Source organism: Copidosoma floridanum, unplaced genomic scaffold, assembly GCF_036245765.1.
Source record: "Copidosoma floridanum isolate Cflo_tuat_1 unplaced genomic scaffold, Cflo_Japanese_pri ptg000013l, whole genome shotgun sequence".
NCBI lineage: Eukaryota > Metazoa > Arthropoda > Insecta > Hymenoptera > Encyrtidae > Copidosoma > Copidosoma floridanum.
Window position 1 is genome coordinate 579,201 of NW_028321890.1, and position 20,127 is coordinate 599,327.

General features: G+C 33.3%; 1 protein-coding gene across 3 annotated transcripts in view; it reads right to left on the reverse strand.

Annotated features, from left to right (window-relative positions):
* Positions 1 to 569: 569 nt before the first annotated feature.
* The window catches only part of Gmppb (GDP-mannose pyrophosphorylase B), a 176,084-nt gene continuing 156,526 nt past the window's right edge, over positions 570 to 20,127 (reverse strand). For all 3 annotated transcript variants that reach the window (XM_089591083.1, XM_089591082.1, XM_089591081.1), the window contains exons 4-5: positions 1,162 to 1,393; positions 570 to 1,077 (exon numbers count right to left, since the gene is read on the reverse strand). In XM_089591083.1, coding sequence (XP_089447209.1) covers positions 909 to 1,077; positions 1,162 to 1,393 — 401 coding nt within the window. In that variant the 3' untranslated portion in view covers positions 570 to 908. The remainder of the gene's footprint in view (positions 1,078 to 1,161; positions 1,394 to 20,127) is intronic.

A 20,127-nucleotide genomic window follows, 5' to 3' on the forward strand; every position in this document is an offset into this window, starting at 1 on the left:
ACGTCAAGCATAGAAGCTTTACGAAATCGCGGCACAATATCTCGATACCGGCAGACGCACGCAGGCTAAACAAGAACCGCTGCCCTATAAAAGAAACACCTGGTAGCAGATACTCACGAGTCGCGAGTATCCATATTCTTTTACACCAAGGAGTTGGAGAGTATACACGGTAAAGCCAGTAGGAGTTCTTACTCGTGTCTCTTGTGATCGACTGCAGCCAATTCTCCTAGGCAGACTGTCGTCGACCTAGTACTGATCCTCTCGGCTCCTGAAGGATATGCTCCAACGAGATTTGTACTTTTTTAGCTGAAGGGCAAGGAAAAAATACTCCTGACTCACGCATTTACCACAGAACAAAACAAAAAAATGGATCGTCGCAACAGACTCCGATTTACGCACATTCACAGGCCCAAGTTAATCTGCTTACTGTATAACTTTACCCGTCTCCTCCTCTTTCTCCTCTTGTCCCTTACTGCAAGGTTCAGGGCAGCTAATTCAATTTTCAAATTAATTATCGTTTTATAATGTCATTTTTAATGTTAGGAAAAAATCATTGCACGTGGTTAAATTGAGAAATTTTTATTTAAAAATGTAAACGTTCATAATGTTGTATAACTAACATTAAAAATGGCGATTTTTGCGATATAACTTCGTGAAAATAGGTTTTAGATTATCTCATTACAACTGATCGATAGTCAGTTAAATAACGAACAAATTATCTTTCAATACAAAGTTTACTAAAGAGTACTCATAAGATTTTAGGTTAGGTAACAATATCCAATTTTTGCTGGTTGAATGCAGTTATTCACCCACAATTTATGTGAGTTTGATTTTGGTAGTTGTCTTACATATTTTACAAATATATTCGTTCATTAACATTGGCAGGATTTGGTGTGTGCTTATTTATTTTACATAATTACTTGTGGTTCTGTAACAGATGTTGCAATGCTTTTGTGTGGTAGTACTTGACCTCCGTTAACATATAATTCATCTTTTACAATAACATCTTCCCCGAGAACAGTAGTATTCTCCATCCTGACCCAACGACCAACCACACTTTTCCAACCAATGATACATCTAAAATAATGTCATTCAAGTCTTTAACGTTGTAATAATGCATTAAAAAGTAATTTCAAATATAGCATCTTCTAAGAGTTTTACTTATCGAGCCAAGAATGTTCTTTAACTATTGCTTCTCTTAAAATTGTTGTTCGTTTAACACAGCATCCATCTGAGAGTGTGACTCCTGGGCCAATCGTAACGTTGGGTCCTATTCTACAGTCTTTTCCTATTGTAGCCGTATGGTCAATTAAAACATTACCAACCACGCCAGGTCCATTGTATAATTTGTCAGGCGATTTGTGTCTTAAAGAGTTTAAGTACATACCCATTCCTGTAAATAATAAACAATGTTAGAATATATTTACTTACTAGCTATTTTAATTCTAGCTTATAAGGATGCATATTTGAATTATGAATCTTAAAATAGACAGAAAACTGTTGAACTTGTTTTTAACCCATAGGTAATACAAACGGTATACGGTTTTTCTTATCTAGATTTTGTACTCATAAAAAAATATAGACATCAATCTACAATTTCACTTGAAAATAACGGTATTAGAAAGGGCAATTATAGAAAACAGAAATAACATAATCAGAGCAAAATGACTATTAATTAGAAACTTTGGTCATGCTAAAAAACTTAAGAATAATACTTTTGATTCTTCATAGGAAAAGTATTATAATAGAGAAATTGCAACGACATTAATGTGTTTCCAAAAATTTAGAACTACAATACCATACTCCGATTAAAAGATCAGTCTGTGCTTTGGTGTGTATCTATATGTGATGTAGGTGTGTACGAATGTGTTAAGGTGTGTATGTCTATAGTAAATCTAAATCTAATCACAAAGTTTCCTTGGACAATTCTGATGCACTCGAGTACATTTCTTTATTTTTAGATTACTGCTAGTGCTAAGAACTCAAAATTTGGGAATCATATTTCTTTTATAGAATATTTAAATACAACTGAAAATAATAAAACGTACGTGGATGCGAGTATGTACCATTAGTCATACTTACGAATTACATTAAAAGATTTCAATTAATTTTATAATTTTTTGAAATTCAGAGACTACATTTTTTTCACTTAAGGTTTAGGCAACCTTCAATATTTAAAACCCACATTATTCTTATTATCTAAGGACCAACGTTAATATTCATAATAAATTTAAAAAACACATACCTACACATTTGGTTAAAAAAATTTTCTTCATAGAAATTTTTTTGTAAGAAATTTTACAACTATCCAGAATGTTGATTATGAAATTGTTTAAATTAACAACAAAAATCTCATAAATCGATATCATAAGAATAGTCAATTTTTTAAAAACGATCAAATTAAGAAAAATCACAAAATAAGTAAGTCGTTTATGATACCTTCTTATTTTTATTTTAAATATTATTGTTAATGAACTTTTTATCTAATTTATCACAATTTTATGTATAAAATGATTAAAATAAAAGAAATTAAGAGAAGCAAACCAGGGGGTATAAATAGGTTATGGGACCCACGGTAAGAACAAAGTTCTTTAAACATGAGATGAGTGCCTAAAAATAAATAATTAAACATGAGATGTGTGTCGATAAACATCATAAAATAAAGAAACACAATTTCTCAGGTAACAAAGGGGTCGCGAAACCTATAGGAACAACGAAGCTCTATAAGAATAAGTACTATATTCATGTAGTTCAGTAAAACAAAAACTTGAAGAACAAATAAAAAGAATTAGTTCAGTACTGACGATGGTTCAACTTCGTGAGTACGTCGTGCATAAATACATTTTGTATAATACTTATAATACATACAAATAGTTTTAGTTTTACTGAACTACATAAATGCAGTACTTATTCTTATAGAGCTTCGTTCTTCCTATGGGTCTCGCGACCTCTTTGTTACCTGAGAAATTGTGTTTCTTTATTTTATAATGTTCTTTGACACATATCTCATGTTTAATTATTTATTTTTTGGCACTCATCTCATCTGTAAAGAACTTCATTCTTACCGTGAGTAATGAACCATTTATGCCCCGTGGTTTGCTTCTTTTAATTTTTTTGTAATTTCTTTTCTTTCATTCCTTTTTTTATTTTTATTTAATCTTCTTTTTTTCATTTCATTTTTTATTTCGTTTTTTTTCCATCGTATTTTTTCATGTCTTTTGTGATTTCATTCCATTTTTCATTACATTACTTTTTTTGAAATTCAATTTCTTTTGTTTGGTTCATTTTTTTTTTATTTTTTTTTTTTTAACTTTATTTCCTTCATTTTTATTTCATTTCCATTTTCATTTTATTTTTTTTTTTAATGTCTTTTTTAATTTCATTCCTATGTTTTGATTTCATTTTTTAGTTATTTTTCATATTATATTGTTCATATCATATTATTTTCCATTCTATTTTTCTTATTATTTCATACTTATTTATTTTTTTATTTTTTTAATTTCTTTATTTTGGTTTTATACCTTTCTTTTTATCTTTATTTCTATTTTTAATTATTTATCATTGCATTTTGTTTCATTCGTCAATTTTTTTGACTTTTTCGATTTCGATTTTGAAGGACTTAAACCCGTTTCAACTGAATTTATTGACAACTTTAATTACCTTCGAGGTAGTCCACTGTATCACTACCAACGATTTTAAAGCTACAGTATTAATTTAATTTCGAAATATTTAGCTAAAAAAAAGCCAAAACTTAAAACTGAAAGTTGCAACTGAAAGTTCTAACTTTTCTTTCTTTCAGTGACAATTTCCAGTTGCAACTCTTCTTTCAGTTGCAATTTCCAGTTTTAAGTTTTGGCTTTTTTTTTAGCTAAATATTTCGAAATTTAATTAATGCTATAGCTTTGAAGTCGTTGGTAGTGATACAGTGGCCTGCCTAGAAGGTAATTTTAGTTGTAATAAAATTATTAAGCTTAGCTAGATAATTTAGAAACTCTAGACACCCGTATCACCGTAAGAAATGGATAAATTAAACCAGTGAACAGTGGGTGCTTGGGCATCCAAGAATGAAGTTATACCTGTATAATGTTCTGTGTCAAACAATATATGAATAAAAATACCGAAAAAAAATACTTTGTATGAAACGATATTTTAAATAACCGTGTGCGATGTATCGCAGTTGGTGCAGTTATTATTTGAACTATGATATTTGGTAATTGGGTGTGGCTTTAATAAATACTGTTATATCAAATAAATAAACACTTAGTAACAATATACTATGTAGATTAAAATAGTTTATATTAAAGCCATAGCACGACGTGTTGACAGGCTGGTCAGTACAAGACTGTGTGTTTTCATCGTCAACAGGGTAATATTATATCATTACATGGCAGTGAACGTCGCTGCAGGACGTTCATCACACATTGGATGGATATCATTGAAACGTGCATTCGTTATAGCATAAAAAATATCCACAAAAAATTAGAGATCGTTTAACTGTGCCGTTTTTTATATGTTTACTTTGAAAAAAACCTCAATTTATTATTTAATCTTATGGAAGAATCACATAAAATTCCATTTAGAAGTAATTAATCTGTTGAAAGTTCTCAACGTTTTGTTTGATAGATTGCTATTATATGAACCTATAAAATTTTGAAATTAATCCACAAGTTGTTTTTAGAACGAAGTTCTTTATGTCGCGTTACTCGGGGGGCTGGAATTTTAAAACCGACAGATTTTTTTTTTTTGGAAACGAAAGTAGTTTTACCCAAAGTCTCTACCTTTCAAGTTTCCCCTCTTACCCCGTTCCCCTCATCTACTGTTCTCTACACACTTCCCCTTTCCCCGCTATATATGTATATCTGTCAACCGTGCCGTGTTACTCTTCTGCACACCTTTACCCACCATTCCCCCTCACACTCCCAAGCAATTAATTTTCAAACCAATTACAATTTTATTTTTCCACAATAACTTTTATTTCACTTTGAATTTTTTTCTTCTACAATTCTTAAAAAAAAAAAAAAAAAAAAAACATTTTCCAATAAAGAGATTTGAACCATCGACCTCCTGCACGTGAGTCCAGTACCTTACCCACTTTGCTACAAGCGCTGCCGACTATAGAAGATCGGTTTCTCGTACTTATCGTGCGGTTCGTAACTATAATATTCCATTTTTACATGCATTCACTGATACTACATTTAATTCATGATAAATTGTGTATTTGTGTTCAAAAAAAAAAAAAAAATGCATTTGATGCATAAAATACCGACCGATTTTTATTAAACCTGAGGTTTTTTTTGGCATTACAGTAATACTAATAGTTACTGTTACAAATAAATTATTTTATAAATAAATTATTAAAATAAACACATACGATAGAGTTGCACAACGTATCAATGGTTTTTAAGATTTTGAATTCGACTAACTAATTGTGTTACAATGTCACATCATTATATAAATTGAAAAAAAAAAAAAAAAAAAAAAGGGAATAAAAAAAAAGATTAAATATAAAAATAAGAAAGAAATTAAATAAAGGAAATACAAAAAAATGAAAAAAAATGTAATAAAATGAAATATAAAAAAAAATAAAACAAGAAATGAAAAAAAAAAATAAATAAAACAAGAAATAAAGAAAAAAATGAAAAAAAAAGTAATAAAATAAAATATGAAAAAAAAACAAAAAAAAAAAAAAGAAATAAAGAAAAAAAAATAATAAAATAAAAAAAAAACAACAAACCAGGGGGGATAAATGGGTCATGGGACCCACGGTAAGAACGAAGTTCTTTAAACATGAGATGAGTATAGATACAATTTCTCAGGTAACAAGGGGGTCGCCAGACCCACAGGAAGAACGAAGCTCTGTAAACGTTAGTACTGCATTCATGTTGTTTACTAAAACAAACACTTGAAAAACGAATAAAAAATAAAAATAAATAAAAAATAGTTTACTACTCACGATGGTTTAACTTCGTGAGAACGTCGTGCACAAATACAGTACTCACGAAGTTCAACCATCGTGAGTGGTAAACTACTTTTTTTTTTTTTTTTTTTTATTCGTTTTTCAAGTGTTTGTTTTAGTAAACAACATGAATGCAGTACTAACGTTTACAGAGCTTCGTTCTTCCTGTGGGTCTGGCGACCCCCTTGTTACCTGAGAAATTGTATCTATACTCATCTCATGTTTAAAGAACTTCGTTCTTACCGTGGGTCCCATGACCCATTTATTACTCCTGGTTTGTTGTTTTTTTTTTATTTTATTTTTCTTTTTTTTCTTTATTTCTTGATTTTTTTTTTGTTTTTTTTTTCATATTTTATTTTATTACTTTTTTTTTCATTTTTTTCTTTATTTCTTGTTTTATTTTATTTTTTTTTTTTTTTAATAAAATAAGAAAGAAAGGGTCAAGTATTTGTAAAGGCGCATATATGTAGATATATCTATATGCAAAAAATAATTTCCAGCGTTGCTACATATTTGCGCCCCTCATACCTCTCTAAATTTTCTCTCCGCTACATATGATAAACGTTTTTAAGTCAAAAAAAATCACCTTAATCTCGAATACAAAAGTTATGAATAAATAAGAAGCAATGATTGAATTTTAGTTAATTACTGTATTCATAGAACCTCGTATGAATAAACCATTAATGAAAAAACGATGAAAAAAATGTAAACTGTTGGAAAAAAGTTGGAAATCTTTGGAAAAAATGAAAATATTGGAAAAATAATTATTCATTGATTTATTTGAAAATCAACAAATTAATGAAAATTAAATGAATATTTCTTAATGTATGGAAAAGCTGTTGCTAAAAAAAAAATTGTATTAAAGTTAAGAAAATAATTATTTAATAAAAAAAAAGTAGTTAATCGAATGAATAATTTAACAGTTAACATAACATACTATCGAACTAAATCAATGAATAATCAGTAATGAAAATTTGAATTCAGTTACAAACCACAGTATACGTAGAAAAAACCGAAATTCTCTTGTTGGGAGCGCTTGCAGCAGAGTGGGTAAGATACTTGGCTTGTGTGCAGGAGGTCATGGATTTGAATCGCTTGGAAAGTGTTTTTTTTTTTTTTTTTAAAGAATTTTTCAAGAAATCGGGAGGAGGTGCGCAGAAGACTAGCGCAGCACGGTTGGAAGAGATAGGGTGAGAGGAAGTGTGTAGGGGACTGATGGTGAGGATGACAGGGTAAAGGGAGAAATAAAATGAACCAGGAGGATGAGACTTCTAGTAAGCGACTTCCGTTTCATGGAAATCTGTCATTTTTTAAATTCTAGCCCCCCAAGCACGCAGCATAAAGAATTTCGTTCAAACAAATTATTTAAATATTATTATAAGCCCTGGAAAGACTTATGCAATGTAACTAATTAAACACAAATATTCATTAATATACACGCGCGAGCGCGTGCGCATACGCATAAGAACACAGAAGTACATTTTGATCAGAGTACTGTAAGTTGATTTTAACCATAGTTATATAACAGATTGGGTTTATTTCACTAACAACACAATATTTCACAACTATTTTTTAGAGCTTGAAATTGGTTGTTAATTTACATTGTATTTTTTATCCCCTACTTTATGGAGAGATCTGATAACTATAAGAGCCAGTGTATAGTTACACGTTTCTCAGACACTTTTAGAAGAACAGCCTGCAGCAGCAGTTCGAAATTATGTGCGCAGCTTCGTAGAAGGGCGAAGCTCAATCCAGATCCGCTGCAAGAGGCCATGGCAGGCACGCCTACTCCTGCTGATTTAAACAAGATTACAAGTGCAGTGGAGATCGAAGCTCTTGTGAGTGACATTAGAACCATCGGACGATGCCAGCGTTTGTGCTACTGATGGACCAAAGAAATTGCCAGTCAGCGTGAAGAGGCACAGTGCCTGCGCCGTTTTACATAGCAACATAGAAGTCATAAAGACTCGGAGGGGGATGTATCTGTGTCCAGAAAAGCAAAGAAAGTCTTGGTGAGGGTCATCACGATGAGCAAAAGCCAATACTGGCTCGAACTCATCATTAAAGAGAATTGAAACGCATGGAGCCTGGGCTATCAGATCGCACTAAAAATACTGTGCAGCCCAGACCTGGTGGCGCCTGTGTTGCCTTCCATCTCGAAAAGAATGGTCTCTTTCCTCTTCTCAGAGCATCCCATGAGGAGGTGAGAGGACATAAATGCAGAAGAGGTGCTTCTTTTAACACTCGATGGATTGAGGTCACTGGTTCCGAGGACTCCAGGTAGCGGGACACCTGGTTCAGACAAGGAGCCATCCGAAGTTCTTAAGGTCATAGCCCTGAAAAAGCCATACGCTTAACACGTGCCTGCGCTTTAGATTTTTCGGCAAAAACTGAAAGATCCAAAGCCTCGTTTTTTGGGACAAGGGCTAACCCCCCCGTTTTCGTCGCCACTTAAACCTTCACACATGCTGGACAATCCTGAAAAAATGGCCAAATACTGGACAGTTATCTCTCGGAGCCAGTACTTCAGTACGATACGAAGGACTGACAAAGAGAGAGGTGTCTGACGTCGGGGGTCGCGCAGGGCTCTGCTTTTGGGTATCCTGATATTCAGCCTGTTAAGTCACTACTAGCGCTGCGTGATTGCCAAACTTAGTACCCGAACCTCCTGCACTACTGATGTTCAAATGCGTGCACGCAAAGCTGTCAAATTGTTTATTATACGAGCGAATGAAAACGATAATTTTGAGTGCGAATAAAAACAAACTGAGCGGCAGCGTGTTTCCGACTGCTGTAGTAGTACATTATGTGATGATGTTATTTTGCAAATGTTACCAAAAAATGCGAGTATTCGAAACGAATAGATTAGAAAATGTGGCTCAACCTTAAGTAAAAAACAGTTTTATGTTTGCAGTCTACATTTTTTAAGCAGTGATTATTTCATATGTAAGTGGTTTGTTGTTTCATCACTAAAACTTTCAGAAATAGGGACATGAACTAGAATTGTTATTTGATGATTGATTTTTTAAATATTTTTATGGCATTTTGTAGCAGTTTCAGGAAAACATCAAAGAGAAATGATCAAAAGAAATGCAATTCCTCCTCATTAACATCAGTGCAAGTAGATACTTCTATCATTGATTTTGGTGTTCTGTATAAAGGATTTTTAAATTAAAATATGCTTAAACATACTTTACTTTTATATATATCTAGTTCAATAAATAAGATCAGCAATGACATGCTTGTAGTGTCCACCTGAACATGCTTTGCAAGAACATTCACAGTCTATTTTCCTAGTATTATTGACAATACTTATTTTTACTTTTAACTTATGCAGAGGTCCATATAAATCACTGGATTTCAGGTATAGCAATATTACCTCAATTTTTTTACTAGCTTCTGATGTTAGGCCACAGTACATAAGATGCTGCACATTAGCTACATTTTCCCTTTAATATATTTTTACGATCCTTACCTTACGTAATCTATTCATTCTGTAATTGGAATTTAAAAAATCCATCGCATTGAAATATACGAAGTTCCAAACTCTTAAATGAAGCAATGGCCTAAGTACTTTACGCGCACTTGTTTGAACACCAAAAGTGCAGGAGGTACCAAGATGGCCCCCACGCGACGCTAGTTGTGACTTAACATGCCGAATACGATGAACTATTGCATCTAGAAATGCCTCCAGAGATTCAGTTGACAGGCTTTGTTGACGACACAGCATTGTACTTCATAGCTAGATCCCAACAGGAGGCCAAGGGCAGAAACTGGTGGGTAGCGATAGTATCAGAGTGGCTTCTGGATCACAGTTTTGAACTGATAATCCAAAAAACATAGATGGTCGTCCTCATCAGGCAGATATGGTTTGGGGGGACTTTTATCTAAACAAAACTTCTTTTTGGAAGCACATCGAAATAACAGTCAACAAAGCCGCTAGGGTTGCGGGAGCGCTCGCACGGTTACTGCCGAACGTTGGGAGCCTGCAGAAAGCCAACAGACGGCATTTTTTGTTAGTTTACAACTTAATACTGCCGTACAGTGCAGAGGTGTTGGTGGATGCGCCGAACAAGACGAGACGTTTGAGAGCACCTTACTTTGGTGTAGCGCATCAGATTCCTCAGTATCGTGTAAGCCTATCACATGGTCTCTTCCACTGCCGTTATGATGATAACACGAATGATCCTCATTGTGCTGCTTGCGCTGAAGTGGTGAAGGGAACTCCTGAGCTTCAGCATCAAAAGCGATGGCGATAGGTGGGAGGAAGCGTTGACGACGTGGCAACAGTAGTGGGATCAGGCTATTGTAGGTAGATGGATGCACCAGCTGATGCCAAACCTGCGACCGTGGATAGAGAAAGGACACAAACAGGTCAATTTTAACCTTAATCAGTTCCTTTCTAGGCATGGTCAGTTTAATGCCTATCTCCATCGCATGGCAATGATAGCATACACCAGATATGCTTACTGACTGGTGTTGTATGATACCGTCGAACACACGTTTTTCTATAATCTAGGTGTATGTTTTCGACCAGTCACGCAGTACCTTGTAAACACTAAAAGCCTCTTTAGCACTTGCAATGAGTGGTCACAACCTAGCAAGCAGTAGGCGGTACCACAGCGTTGACTTCGATGGTGAAAAGTTTGATGCTTGTTGCAAACTTCAGTGCGCATTCGGTAGAGTTTCCGATTTAAGTGCCACTAATAAATAATTAAACTCTGAACTAACTTTACCATAGATATCACTGTATATCTACAAAGATGCACTTTCCAACAGGCAAATAAACATTTAACTATCACGAGCAATACTGCAGTATTATCAAGCGCCAATTTTAAAATTGGTACGGGGCACGATGTTTGAAAATCAAGCTTCTGTAATACGATTGAAATTAATGGTTAGAACTTATTTAACTAATAAATATTTAATAGAATACTACTTTGGATGTTAAAAACTTCCGATATATTCCTTTGTATGTTTTTAATTAATACAATGTTCTTGCGCCCTCTATATTATTGCATATCAAATTAGGAAAAAACTTCTACGACCTTTAAGAAATCCTTCATATAATCTAAAAATCACAATGTTTTTTTTTGTTTTTCATTTTTTCCAGGTTTCTTTTTGGTTACTAAAAAAGTAGTATTTTGGGAATAAACATATTTTAAAGATTGTGTGAAATCATCAATATTTAATTTTAACTAAGCTTTAAGAAGTGTTTGACACAGTTTCTTTAGACATAAATTTTTTTTACGTTTTCGATGATTTTACATCGATTAAGCATAAGCTCGATATAACATTTTTTTAATGCAAATCTATTTATTTTATCAGGTACTGTTTTTATTGACTTCATATTACTTCGAAAACTGTGCATAAGATAAGGTTTAAATAAATAACATTTTTTTATGAAAAAAACTTTTAAAGTTACTTAACAACAAGAGACTTATAAACAGGTAAACCTGAAATATTTATAAAGAATTTTAAAACATGCTAAGAAAATTGACATTCACAATCGACGTTTTTTCTTGCGCGTTTTAGCCAAAATTGAATTAATAAGAAAATTTTCAGTTTACTTTAATATTCTGAAGAAAAATATTTTTGACGTAGTTCTTTGGTCAAAATGTAAACTGCTCTTTTTATTATGATAGTGAGAATGCTTCGTACTATGTGATTATAATGTTGTGCATAACCTTATACTTAAAATTTTGTTAACGTAAAAAAGTTTTATGAAAAAATCATTTAGTGCAATACTGTTTAATCCTGGCCGGATCGCTTTTCACAAAAGTTTTATTAGCGCAACTTTTTAAGCTATGATGCAGTACAGGCAAGGCTCTTGCATGCTTAGTTGTTCGATGAGTTGATGCAAGGAAAAACGCAATCGACTAATCTTTAAAGCTGGAAAGCTGTTACTGTTGTAAAACAACCCCTTTATGTAAACAACTTCAACTACAGTAACGATTTATGTAGTAAATTTTTCGATAATTTGGGTTAATATACGATTCCTAGTTTACACAATTTCATCATACTATAATTTGATCACCCTGATGATGCTGTCTAGGATTATGCCACGTTCAAATAACACCGAAAGACGAAATACGATATTTTTTTGAGACTCGCCTAAAAAAATTGCGGTCATTTTGTACAAGCGTAAACAGAAAGTATTTTTAAGCAAAAATACTTGACTGATTATGATTTAAAATATATGCCTTATTTTCCAATGAACAAAATATTTTTTGGTCCAGTATATTGTATCATTTGTAGAGATTTGTTTCTAAAAAATTATTAACCTTTTTAAATCTGATTGTCCATCGTAGTGATAACAAATATTAAATTATATTAAACTACTGTTTTAGTTTAGAATGAAAAAAAAGAAGATAAACTAGCCCTAGAAACTTATGGTGCACTTAGAAATTTTCAGATTTGACAACGCCTTGAATTAAAGTACGAATTTGTAATTTTTTTGTAGCATAAAATCTCAAATTTATCAACGTAAGCAATATTTTACAACATGCACTTCAGAAAATCGAAAGAAAAAATTTTCATCCAGACCTAGGCAGGAGAAAGGATATCAGTTTTTGAACAAGCTCATCCAACAGAAAAATTATGGATTTAATATTTTAAATGCGTCATGACATTACAATTTGCCGAAACAGAGCGTTTAGACAACTTTAGATTACATTAACAAAGTGTTTATGAAATGTTGGCACTTCTCCACGCCACGGGGCACTTACGCGAAATGTGCCCAAATGCGCAAGATATTTTTTCGATACCGATCCAAAATATGGAAGACGTATAACGCCAAGTACTGTAACGCGCTACTTATTAGCAATGCCATATGCATTTTCAGTTAAGGAGTGCCTCAAAAATTACTGTGGAACTAGATCAACATCGATCAAACATGTATTTTTAAATACCAGTAAAAAATACGTAATTTTGTTGACATGAATTAATTCTCATCATGGCTTGATTATAATGAGCCATTTACAGCATGTTATTGCTTAAAATCTCTCAGCATTAGTCAAATTGGCGATAGCACTATAAATTGTTATCTGGCAGTTACGAGGAGCTTTTTTAAAGTATTTAAAAAAATGGTCACTTAAAAAATTACGCAGCTTCCATTATCTCGTACAACTAATCTGAAACCATTGTTTGCTATGATGAATTTATATCAACTGAGTGATGAGCAAACTATTAACGTAAATAATAATTTACTGTTTCAAAGCATATTAGCTGTTTTTAATACTTAGGAAGAACATAAAGTACAATCTACATTTTCATATAAAATGCTACTTTTTCGACTGAGTTTATTAGACAAAAATAAATTAATGCAGAAAACGACAAAATCTGGTTTGAAAAAAGTAATGTCATCAATGTTATGATTACCATCGCTTTTAAAAAAGTTCAGATGTGTGCTGGAGAAAGGATGGCTTTTACAATAAGTTCTTTGATCCCACAGTGTCGATAGCACACGAATTTTTCAATCGAATGTTGATTATATCTACAAAAAGTTTGGTACTGACTGTGTAATTGTACTTAACGGTTATAGTCAATCAATGGTGGCACAAAATCATACAAAAGGTATGTGTACATTTTTTAGTATATTACCATTGCGTGTAGTAGTATTGTTGTGTATAAATTCATGTCATTAAAGTATCAGCTAAAAGAAAGAAACTTCATTAAAGGTTGGAATTACGGAATCATCATTAGTAACGTAAATCAACAAAAATTAATTTTAAATATAACAAACAAATATAAGCTTGTACAGCTATTATCAAAATTATCGGTGATCTATCAACATCTATGATGGGTAGTTGCGAATCAATTCTGCTACCACGATGAATAATGGAAGAGATGACAACTGCTTCGAATAAAGAAGTGCAGAATTCGCCTTCAGCTTTATTTTGGTAACAAAGCCAGCAAAAGCGCACTGCCTGGCAGGGGAGTGTTACAGTGTAAGAATAATGCCATAGTATGTCCAACGACGAGTTAACAACGTCGTCGTTAAAGTCAGAAAGCCTTAATATTTAGAGCTGGGAAAATATGGAGTTTATCACCCCCAGGACGGCTGACTCACTTGCGATTAGAATAAGAGCCCTTACATTTGGGTACTTCTAATATTGTTGAATACAAAAAAAATTTTCCTTTGAAATACGTTACAAATCACAAATGCACTGGCACTCTAGATACGTTCTGTTTTCTTTGTGGCAACTATAAAGTTGTAAATAAACTGCAAAAACTAACAAAGACAATGACGACTTTGTATGAGTCTTGTTTTGATGTCATCGACCTAAATTGAGATACATGGGCTCCTCAAACTATCTGTATAGAATGCTCGTCTATGTTGAACAGATGAAAAACTGCTAGAAAAAACCAAATTTAAGTTCATCTCTCCTACTATATGGTGGGAGCCAAACAGCTCAGCTAATTTTTTGCTTCTGTAACACAGATGTTAGTAGAATAAGAAAAATTTAAACTGAACTTATACTTTATCCTGAAGATTCGACTGCTATAAAAGCTATACTTGCATCAGAGAAAAGCAGCATTTTACTAATATGGAAAGATGAAATGTTGATAAAAAATTAAAAAAGAGTGAGGCTTTTTATAATAGAGAGAATGAAAAAACGGACAAAGATAAAGAAAGCTAGACGAGTTTGTTCCGTACGATTAAAAAGAAAGGAAAAAAGTGAAGACGTACTTTCAAGAAGAACTCAACGGTTTAATATAAATTTTGGGTTCGTCCAAAGAAGCAGCCGAATTACTTGCCTCAGATTTATAGTCAAGAAATATGTAGACCCGAACGATCAAAGTGATGTTTTCTGGAGACAGAGATAAAGAGCACATGGCTTTCTTTCCCCAAGACTTCAATTTGGTTGTTTGTAACTATGTAGTAATGTTAATTAAGAAATGAAAACCAACTGCTTTTTAAGTTGATGTCTGGCGGTTGTTTATAGACTTCTCTACAAAAAGTCTCAAGGGTGAGTTATTGCACAACACTAATAAATTTTCTCCAATCCAAGTTCTTTATTCTACCATATTAGAAGAAGAATATACAAACATAGAAATAGTTTTGAGAAAACTTAATTATAGCAAGTACAAATGGTTGATTTATACGGATTTGAAAATTTTCACAGGAAATCTGAGGTCGACAAAACCATTATGGTGAAAATAAATGGACACCTAGAATGTCCTTAGATCCTCAAAAGAATGTTGTAAAACAGCCATCAGTTAAGCCTAGTTGAATTCTTATGCTTCTTTCACATGTAAAATAAGAATTAATGGAGCAGTTTATTAAGGCTCTGAAAAAGGAAGGAGAATGTTTTACATAAATCAGGCGTGCATTCTTTAAGTTGCTGGATGCTTAAGGCCAACAAGGTATATTTGATGGGCCTCAGATGCGTACTTTATAGAATTATGAAACTTTTAAGACTACTATGACCAATACTGAAAAGGCAAAATGGCTTGCTTTAACAGATGTTGTGAAAAAAATAATTTGGGAAATACCATAAGCAAACGATACGAAAAAATTGTTAAGAACATGATAGAGAATTTCCGAAAATTATTGTATCTTAAATCTCAAACAACGTTCCCTTGTCTCTTACCCTTGCTCTTTCTCAGAAAATCTTGCATATTTCAGAGAAAAGCAAAGTAAATTGTTCCAGCAAAGTGAAGCATATTAAAGAGTTAAAGAGACGTTATCAAGGGAGATTAAATATGATTAAAAACTACTGAATAGCATTGAGAAAAACCGTAAAACTTTGGGAGATCATTTTTATGTATATTTTTATCATATGTTTTATTATTATCAAAAACACCTTAATATTCCAATTCGTTAACAATTTTTTAAGATTGTTTGGTTAATTGATTTATCTAATTTTAGTTAAGCATTAAATAGTATTTATCATTTAAGAGTAACATCTCAATCTAATTGATATAAAATTATTTTTCGTAAACACAGTACAATTTCCTTTATCTGCTTTGGTAACTGATCAGTACCAAAAAGAACCACGTGCACTTTAAATTGTTCAAAAACATGCCATTAACAACTGAGAGCTTATTAGTCATGTACAAATTATTGTCAATCATCAATAAATTAAATTGATCGTAAAATTTTCTAAATAGAAGTATAAAAGCTTACATTATTTTGGAAACATAACCTGTAAATAACGAAAAAACTAATAACTTTAAGGAAACGATAGACTAAAAACAAATTTATTGACAAGTTTTCTAACGGTGTAAAAAATTATATACGTGCCATATTTTTCATATTATTCAACATTTTTTTTATTTGATGTTGTATTTTACTGAATATTTCTTAAAAACTTTGTTTTCCGTAAGTTTCTCTTAACCAACTTAGTTTGTCTTCTTTTGAAAGGAAACTTTATTAGCCTAGAGAAACCTGTTGTAGATCTGTTCGCCTAAACAGTAGTTTGTTTTATATCATCAAACACAATAATACCTCAAAATATCTCATAATACCACAAATATTACCTTTGCAGTTTAATTGTGAGTCTCAAGCAAAAAAATAGTATTCGTAACTCATTTGAAGAGGCTTTTTGACGACCTCGTTACGACCATCATTTTCTGCTTGGACCATAAATCTCTCGGTTTGTAAATCAAGCCTCCTTAAACTCGCGTAGAAAATAAATTTTTTTTAAATAGATCAATGAACAACAACGTAGTGCATTGTTACATCCCGAGTTGATACGAATTATATTATAACTAAAAGCTATTCGTCCGTCAAATTCAGATAAGACGTATTGTAAATATAAAGCAAGCTCATATGACAAGCTATGTGAGCTAGCCTCTTTGTAAGAATGCACGTATGTATTGAAATCGTATTTTATGTATGAATTGTACTGTATGTATGAATGAATAATTTACTTGCGCATTGATTGTCCACTTCTAATAACACTGATTTTAAAATTTGTAATTGACACACTATTTCATTTTATTTAAGATTAATTGTAAGATCATCGCTCATTGGTTGATCTAATTCAACCAAAGGCATCTTTTACTCGCTCTGATGCTATAACAACTCACCATCAAGAGGAAAAATTGCTCTTTTTAGGTTTGTCACCTGTCCTCTAAGGTTTCAGTTTACTTTTGACTCCCACGACTCGCGAGTACCTTATACACGTACGCATAACTTGTTGGCTGAGGCAACTCGGGTGCAGTTCGAGAGTATCAATAACATCAGACTACGCTAAGAAGCGAGGTACAACGAACGAGGCCCACCGAAAGTGGTTTCGGCGATTGCGGAGAAGGCAGAAACCACAACCCCTTATAGGCCACGAACTCATTCATGTAGTTTAAGTAATCACTGGGAATTACTGCACAAAGCGTTAGGGAACTCTGAAGCTGCTAAAATATTTATTCCTAGCCTATCTTGTTCACCCTTTCAGATATAGTATTCCCGTTATTTTTTTAATATCACTGGGGTGAATCGTCCTTTCAAAAAAATTTTACCACGTTCCGATCAAAATAAAATCAAAACAAGAAAAATTTATGTTATATTGTTACGTTAATCAACACCTCGGAACGTGTTATGTTTTTACAAGATATTTTCTATTCATGCTGAGTTTTCTCAAAATTTAAAAATTACATTTTATGAATAATCCATAGTGAAAAAAAGTACAGTTACGTTGTCTTCAATAAAAAATCATATCAACGTATTTTAATGCTGCTATATTATAAGAGTGAAGTTATAGTTATTTTTTAGTCTCTCTTGTATTTTATGTAATATAACGTAGTTTCTTTTAAACTGGTGTCATGCATAGTATTCAGTATGAATAAGCGTAATTTCATATAAATATATACCACACACAATCTCCCGTTGTCATTCATCATATCCTATACAGCACTTTCCCGCGTGTACTCTCATACAATATTATGCTCCCTCTTTTCATACCTCTAACTTTCCACACGACTGTTTCAAGAAATTCCCGCTTGCTTCGACACTATACTATGCAACAAGTCTCTCTTTTCTTGCGTAGTTGAATAAGAAAATATCTTATTCACAAAACGCGACTCAACTTTTTCCAGTTCAAATATTACAGATATAAATTTTGAAACCTGGTTAACCACGGCAACTCTTGGACACAGATACCTATTTGTATGTCTAATTACCTCAATTTTTTACAGGTACATTTCAATAATGACACACCTGTTAAACTTCACAATGTAAAATCATTTAAGCTCAACCATTATTGTTTCGCAATCCATGAATGCAAAAGCTTATAAAATTTAAAAGTACACAACAATACTGTTCACGTTAAAGCATTAGTAAAGACACAGGCAGGCGTCTCTCGCAACGAGGCAAGCTTGTACTTATTACGTAGCGCCTGGAAGGGGCTGACGCTGACACACGCATTGAGTCTACCTAGTTTCAGGTATAGTTATAGTCCGTTGTACGTGTACGCACTAGTATGGCCGTGTGCATCCTCGGTCAGCAGTAGACTGGAGCAAATCCACTGAGGCATGGCCAGCTACGCCAGAGTCGGCAATTTTCTCGTAGCAACGAGTATTTATCTTTAAAGCGCCTTTTGCAGCCATCTATCTCACCTCGTCCAAGTCCGCCTGTATTTATCCAGTTTTGCAGAAAGATTTGTAAGTATCGTTTTAAGTATATTTTTTCTTAATTGAGAAATACGCTCGTCAAGAAAATTGAGTTGTATATTCTGCTGTACAAAAAAACTTTAGCCTTAATTCTTGGTTGAAATTTGTTTTTTTATTTTGTTATCGCCAGTTGAATTGTTATCGAGTCGTGATTCTTTCTCGCGGTTGCAACTCAATTCATTGTACGAATTTTCATTTGAATAAATAACTTGTTTTGTTTCTCAGAGTAATATTTCGGATATTGTTTTATTTTGTAACTACTACCTACAGAATATTATATCGAATTTTGTTGAATTTCCAAGATGTAGATGTACGACAGCAAAAGGGAATATTCGTATATTTGCAAAGGTGATTCAAGGCACGATTAGCTTTGGCATCCCAGATCGAGTGAATCATAGCAATATCATCAAATACGATTTTAAACTTGAAAGTGCTTTAGTTTCGTAAGATTTTTTGCCCTTTTTAATTCTTACACAAATTAATGTTATTCTCCTTTTTACTTTCAAGTTGTAATTGACTTTTGTGTTTAGCCATAAAAAGTGTTTAAAAAAAAAAGTTGTACAACTATGCTTTTGGTCATGACAATACATTAGCCAAAAGTTTCTTAAAGAGTTGTAAAGTAAGGTTACGTGTTTTGAATTATTTTAACATAAAATATTTATTTTTTATGAAGGGAGTATTCCCCTTATGTATAATAATATCAAGATTCTTATAATATTTGAAATGTAGGTAAGTAATTGCAAGACAAAGCTTTAGTTACAGTTTCAAGACTGTTCACAGCTTTAGAAGCAAGTGATAATGAGAATTAATGGGTCTCAATCACCAGACCAAGTCGCCACTGGGCCGGGGGGGGGGATTATCAGTCAGCAGTACTACGTCACCTTGCCACAAATTAGGCCTTGGGTTTAGCCATTTGTTGCGACGTTATAGATGATGAAGCACTTCTTTCCTCCATCGGGCCCAGAATGAATCCCGCAGAAGGCTGAGCAACCTCCAGCGACTGTTGAGGGATGCTGGTTGTTTTGTATCATTGTAGGGCTCGGGATGGGCGAGCAATGAGGTGCCCACCAGGAAGTGCGACGGTGTCAGTGTAAGCTCTTGTAGTAAGCTCTTCGAAGGTGAGCTTGAGCTCTCCAATCACTCTACGAAAATGATGTTTAAAGCTCCAAACGTGGAGGAAAACACCAAAGTGAGGAGCTCGTGGAGGGATAAAGGACCACTCGGTGCCACGCCTAGCCAGTGTAGAGGCAATGCAGTCGAAGAAAGGCGACGCTGAGTTGAACAGAGCTTTTAGCTCCTTCGCTGCTTTCGTGAACGTGGTGGCGTTGTCTGAATAAATGGTGTGGCACACACCTCGACGAGCTGTGAAACGAGTAAAAGCGGCAATGAAACAATCGGTGGAAAGGTCAGACACCACTTCAATATGTACTGCTCGAGTAACAAGACAAATAAATATAGCGATGTAGCCTTTTGTCGTTTTTGCTCCTCTGCCTTTTGTGAACAGCACAGGAAACGGACCGACATAGTCTAACCCAGTAACCGTGAAGGCACGAGAAGGC